At 32.0% G+C, this 6859-nt stretch overlaps 2 protein-coding genes across 2 annotated transcripts; one reads left to right on the top strand and one right to left on the bottom strand.

The window, feature by feature from the left end:
- Positions 1 to 34: 34 nt before the first annotated feature.
- On the bottom strand, positions 35 to 821 carry LOC119835668. Its single transcript, XM_038360673.1, has 2 exons — positions 398 to 821; positions 35 to 312 (listed from the first exon to the last, which is right to left on the bottom strand). Exons 1-2 carry the CDS (start codon positions 657 to 659, stop codon positions 35 to 37), a joined length of 540 nt encoding a protein of 179 aa, XP_038216601.1. The 5' UTR covers positions 660 to 821.
- Positions 822 to 2733: 1912 nt separating this feature from the next.
- Positions 2734 to 5976, top strand: LOC119829728. The gene is made up of 4 exons (XM_038352372.1): positions 2734 to 3014; positions 3607 to 3798; positions 4358 to 4569; positions 4653 to 5976. The coding sequence occupies exons 1-4, from the start codon at positions 2833 to 2835 to the stop codon at positions 5825 to 5827; spliced, it is 1761 nt and encodes a 586-aa protein (XP_038208300.1). The 5' UTR covers positions 2734 to 2832; the 3' UTR covers positions 5828 to 5976.
- Positions 5977 to 6859: the final 883 nt, after the last annotated feature.

Genomic DNA, 6859 nt, shown 5'->3' with positions numbered 1-6859 from the left:
TTTTTTTAATTTTTTTTTAAATCATTTCTATCAATCAAATATTTAACTTACCTAAGTCTAAAGCGATCCATTCATCAGAGTTTTTACCTTCTAATCTAGGTATATGATCAGATTTATTACATTTTTTTTTATAAACCTTTCTAACAAATTCTGCTAATGCAAAAATATGTCTTTTACTTTTCGCACTAACAACACAGATATAATCTACATAGTTTATTTCTTTAGGTACAGTAGCGACGAATATATCTTTTGAGTTTTCTCTTTGCAATATTTCCACTAAGTCTTCAATATCAAATACACCATTTTTGCCTCCTAAAATTTGAAAGTTGGTAAAACAAAATAAACTAATTTTATGACTAATTTAGACAAGTACTTACTACAACCTCACTATACTTACGTTCCAAATTTATGCCATCAAATTCGTCACTTAGGATTAGATAACTATTTTCCCTGCTATAATTTTCATCTGCTGTGTGTTCAATAACAGGCGAGTTAGATTCTGATAGAATTTGATATTTACTAGCTATACCCGGTGAAGGCTTATTTGGAGGGTTTCGAGGATTTTTTAAACAAACTCCACAATAAAATGGTCTTTTTGATTCAATAACACTTTGATATTGAAATAAAGTTTTCACATTTCTTCTTAACATCTTAAACATTTTTAAGGAAATACTTTTTGAAATATAAACACAAGAGTTTGGTCAGGCTAACGTAAGAAATAAAGATTTATAAGCGTTGTTATTGTAAACATAACAAACTTTAAGGTTATATATTTGGATTTTCCATTTTTGACGCGCAATCCGTCTGTTCCGTCAAATGTCATTAACATATTGTAATATTCTAACTCGTATACTTTAAGTTTGCTTCAAACTATTGTCAAGTTTATAATCTGAATCTTCATTATGATATTTGAAATTAAGTTTAATAAATAAATGTTTCAAAAAATTACAAATTGGGGTGTAAATAACAGAATCTTCTAATATTACTCCCAAAAACTTCAAATAAGCAAATATTTAATATTATGAAGTCGGAAAATTGATTTATTTCTTAAGAACATTAAGTTTTTAATTCAGTTATACATACTTATAATTTAAAGTTGGTACACCGTACAACCAAGGAGCAAAGAAAATAATCTATCTCTTCCTTAAAATGCCGGCAACAACTTTACAGGGACTCTTGTGAGGGCTCATGGGCAGTGGTGATTGCTTGTTCGTTTGTCCACTTTATTTTATATAAAAAAATGACAAAATACATAATCTACCGAATTTTATCCTTGTCTCTGTATAAACGTGTAAAATGCTGGGTTTACTATTATCAAGGCTATTCAGCAAAACTAATTAATCCAGAATTTACGTTGTGTTAAAGTCTACCTCAACTCTCACTTGGACAAGGAAAGAACAATGAAAAAATAATATTGTAGTACTTAACTACAATATTATTTTTTCATTGTTCTTAAATATTATCCGCGGTTTGAATTTCGGAACGAATTTACCATTGGAATGTAGCATAGATGACTAGCCTCTTAACTATCTCCAGACACATTATAAGGTAATCGTACCACTGCGGACATGAAAGAGAGACAAACAAACACACTTTTGCATTTACTATATTAGTAATTCAAATTGTTTACATGATACTAGGGGTTCGCCCGTGCTGCGTATTATATATTCTATAGCACTCAGAGATCATATACATACTATCGAAAGGTCAAAGAATTGTTGAATTTGGGCCAGTAGTTTTTAGAATTTAGCGCGTTCAAAGATACAAAGTTAACAAACTCTTTAGCTCCATATTTAATAATAATGAACTGAAGAGATGATGATGAGATGAAAGATATGTATAATAGAAACGCTTTAGATTTATACAACTGTTGTGTTATGTTATAGTTTTATTTGGGAAAGGAGCCCGTGGGTCGCCTGATGGCAAGCGCCACACCGTCGTCGACTTATGCCTCCGACAAAATATAAATATAAAGGAAATGGATTGATGAGTGGATTTATAGAAACGAAACTAAGGGACGCCTAAAGAAGAGGACATTGGCTGTTGCTCCCTCACTCGCCGTACGAAATACAGTAGCATTCACTTGTTCATATTTCACGCCAATTTTCTGTGGAGATGTGGCATTTTAGCTAATGCTGGCATAATTCGTGCAGAAGTGGTCAATATGCATTTTCAAAGTATATGTTTGTTACAGCAAATCCTGACCATTCTAAAAATAAAACATTTTTATTTGAAATTAATCTTAAAAAAAATCTATAGATTAGATCAACCTTGTACACTATACATTACCTACTTGAAAATTAAAAACATTTAGAAAATCCGTAAGGCAATGTAAAATAAAACAAAATGTTAAATGTGATTTCTTAATTTAAATTCTGATTGCTAGTTTTTGTGTCACATGTGGCTTTTATTTAAAGTTGTGTATTATTTTTAGATTATGTAAACGTATTTATTAGCAGATACATAATAATATTTGACAGTATTAGGTTAAGTAGATTAGGAACAAAAATAAACTAAATGTTCAGTGCCTATCTATAAAAATCTAGCCTCTAGGTACCTACATTAAAACTATGCCATTAGAGTTATCGCTTTAGTCAACAAGCTATCTTATCTTTTATTATCAATAGGCGTGGGAGCAACATTGCATTCGCCTTTATTCATTTGTTTCATGGTAAATTAGCTGTTTATTTTTTGTTTTTCATTAAAAATGTTGTCTAGTAAAATACGTTAAATTAAAAGCACAATGTGACTGTAAATAACAAATATAAGAATAACTGAAACGTGCTAATGTAATCGATCAAAAAGTTATTAATGTAGTTTATTTTGGAGAAGATGGGGGTTTGTGAATTGGATAATGAAGTGTCTGGTGAAATTCTGGGATGGAAGCTTCCAGCTTGGCAAGCGTTGTTGCTACATCGTGTATTCCCCTCTTGCGGGGGCTTAGTCAATTATTTATTTATCATTTGTTTTGACTTCGCTTTGGTGTATGAACATTATCAAAATAAAAGTAATGTGTGAGTATTAAAACTTATTTATATTTGATGTTATTGACAAACGACACGCCATTTTTACTTCTTACGATAATAAAATATTATATTATAGTTATATCTAAAACCGTTTCGTCGCTATTACAATTTTCTAATTATTGAGACCATCTAGACTCGCAGGTCGCGGTAAAAGTGCCTTGCTGGAGTAAATTTTCTTTATGTAAGTCTAGCTGGTACCCATTTCAAAGAAGCCTTTATGTTGCTCGAGATTATAATATTACTAAACCTACAAATACAATCAGCTGTTTTTTGTGAATAATTAAAAAAACTCCATCACTCCTTTCTCACAGACGTTTATAATATTCATAGAAAGTAGGATCGTACAAAGGATTGGATTGGATAGGATATATAAACATTATAATTATGTTATTACATATTTATTTATTTAAGCTTAGAAAAAGTAACCTTTATGTTATATTAGGGTAAATTCCGATCAATCCATTCCGCTATTGCAGAAATTACCTCGGACAAACTCTGACTCTTCTTTCGAAGTTTTTGATTTAATGATTATGATTTACCTACCTGCTAAATATTTTCTCATTTTATTCTTCCTCCTCAGATTAGCTGTGTTCTGCTTAATAATAATAATCTTGCCAGCTGTAATATCTCTTGTATTTACTCTGGCCTCTCCACCGCCAACATTGCTGCCAGATGATTCGTCTTTTCATGTGAAAATAAAAAAATCTGATATTAAATGGATTTTTATGCAACTCGGGAATGCTATTTTCTTTCCCATTGCCGCCGTCGGTAGGTGAGATATTTTAGTGATTATGTTATTAACTTCATAAAGTTTATTGCGTAAAATGAAAAAAACTTTTTTCCGTTACGAATTTTGTTGAATCTTGATTCCATAAAAGCACAAATAACATTATAATACTAGTAATAAAAGCCACTAAAAAAAGAGGAAAGGTTTGCTGCTTTTTCGTTAGTTATAATAATATTATTTTGTAATTTGTTCAATTTTCTACTTTAACAAACAGGGATGAAAATAGGTATCCCACGAATTAGATACACGTATTTTTATATTACTCTTTTTTTACGTCTTTCACAACTTTTAGTAGATAATAAAGTTATGTTAGATAAAAGAACCTTAGCTTTAAATCAAAATTCTGCTATGTAAACTGGTTTTTTCTTGATCACTCGGGTTTAAAAGCTTTGAATTGTCCGAAGTTGTTCACATCATAAGCGTGATAGTGAATAAAATATGTGCATTTAATCATGCGTACATGATATTTACAGTCACGAACGAAACGCAGTGTTGGTTCTTAACTTTTATTGTTATTGTTGTATTTCATAAACATTTATTATAGGTACAGTTACCTCATATTCTGGTGGGTAGAAGCAGTGTTTGCAGCTCATTCACAAGATGAAGAAAGAACGCAGGCTGCTCTTACCGAGGTGCGTGCACCGTCTTCGGTAGAGCTTTATTTATTTCTGCAAGCCTTTGTACACTCTGCTCCGCTCGCAGTGATTAACTTATTGGATATGATGTCAAATTACAAAAACCCTACATATGACAAAAGTAAGCATATATCTTTACGTTAGCGATTTTTGTGTGTAAATGTAAGTACTTATAATATCTTTAACATTAATTCTATTTTAAAGTGCTTCTTCAAGCTGTCAGTTTGATTGCATCTTCACTGCGAATGGCGAGTACTGCTACTCTGTATAGAAGATTTGAAAGAGAAAAGATATGTGGTCGGAGATATCCGTGGAACAATAAATTCGACGATAACATTGAAAATATACATAAAAATGAAATAAATAAACCCATTGACGACGAGCCCATATACGAACCTATTATTCAAAGAAAAGAACATTTATCATCAAACACGCAATTGGATAATATAAAAGAAAAAGTTAATAGTGATTTTATACAATTTTCTCCACGACATTCGTTAAGGAATTCAACGTTTTATGATGATTATTGCGATTGTGACAGTGATACAAGTTCAGATTACATGCCACCGACAAATAAGCAGGAAGTAACAGACAGTGACGACGAGTACGTTAAGCCAATAACGATTATAGATAAAGTGGCACCTCGCAGACGAGAAACTTATAATATAGAACAAGTCAATGTGACCCCTCCGCCGATGACATATGCCCCAAGACCTGGTTCTTTCGCTGTTTGGGCTGAGAAATTAGTCGAAAACGCGGAGTCTATCCCAGCGTGGCTCTCCGCACCGCCGAGGAGGAAACATGTGGAAGTAATTCAAGATGAACCGGACCTGCCGCGCCGGATGCCCCGCTCACGTATCCGTGGTCTCGAGCCGCAAGACGCTACGGCTGCTTTCATACATTTTCTGGCTTGGTACGGATTTTTTGTTGCACGATTGCTCTCTCTAGCCGCATTTATCAACTTTTCACCTTTTTTCTCAATAATAGTTTTATTTATACATTATCAAATAATGTTACTTTTATTAATAGTACCGCAAGCTCCTACTGTAAGGAGAGCGTTTTATATATTTCTGGCGTTCATCTATTTGTTTTGTTTGATGGAGTTCAAAATTCGATTCCGTCACGTTCGTGTCTGGCACATTTTTTGGTTTCTCGTTTGCAGTGCTGAGATTGTAATATTTATTTCATTGTGGTCCACTATTGATAATCCATTACACAATTGGTGGAACTATTTTATAGTAATCGTTACTATATGTAGCATGTTACTTAGTTATATGTTATTTTTAATGTATTTTTTAATGCTTCAGCCTAGGGAAACCGTTGTACATGTAGACAATATAAAAAGCAAATCTCTCAAAGTAAACAGGCACACCATATAGATTGTTTTTTAATGTAAAAATATATTAAATATTTTGTTTTGTAACTAAAAATAACTTTTTGCGTACATTTGAACGTTCTAAGAAGTTTGATTGAACACATCTGTTGGTTCTAGCGTGCTTGCTTATTCTTTATTATGGTATTAGTGAGTAGGAACTGCTATTTTTTATATGATTGAAATTTTATGTTTTATAATGTATTTATCAATTTTGTTATTTGATTTGTAAACCGTGTGTTTGCAAAACACAAATTTATGGTAGATAGAAAAGACTTTTTAAAAGAAATTGTTTGAGTGTGTGGACAAATAATTTCCAAAACAACGATGTTTATTGAATTTATCAGATATCAGGATTAAACGTGAAACTCAAGTGGCTAATTAGGTACGCACCCGTGACTGTTCTTTTAAATATATTAGAAACCGGTTATACATACCTCCAAACAATTTATTACTTATATCTAAGTTATTTGATTCGAATATTCATATTCCTTGAGTTTTGTATTTAAAGTTAATATTTATAAATCCTGCGTAATTTTCAGTTGACCTTAATAAATTATAATTGCAGTAGATCAGTAGAATTTATACATGTAAAATAAGCTATACATTGGCTGTGAAGTTTACCAGTAAAAAGAAATGATGAAACAATACTTGTAGTTTTACATTTATATTTTCCTAGTTACGCCAGTGCATACCGCCCATAAAACGTTACATAACATTTACCTCTTCGGTTGGCACTTCAGTAGAACACGCATGAAATGTTGCAACCTATTATTACGGACACTCCATGAAAGAAAGGTGTAATACATCTATTGAAGTAAACACGACACTGCTGTTGCACTTCAAAGAAACTGCCTCTTTTCACAACTGTGATTGAAGTTTGCCTTTTGGTCGTTAATGCTTTTTATTTTATAAATTCCGATCTGTGAGTTTGCCTACGTATATTTTTCTTGTTATATGGTATACTAGCATTCTGCTTGCGGTTTCTCCCACGTAGTTGAAGAAAATATATCCAGTGCGAGGTTTTCCTAACATAGTT

This window comes from Zerene cesonia, chromosome 1 (genome assembly GCF_012273895.1).
Source record: "Zerene cesonia ecotype Mississippi chromosome 1, Zerene_cesonia_1.1, whole genome shotgun sequence".
In the NCBI taxonomy this organism is placed as follows: domain Eukaryota; kingdom Metazoa; phylum Arthropoda; class Insecta; order Lepidoptera; family Pieridae; genus Zerene; species Zerene cesonia.
The sequence above is the reverse complement of the archived record's forward strand: the minus strand, read 5'-3'. Positions and strand labels throughout refer to the sequence as shown.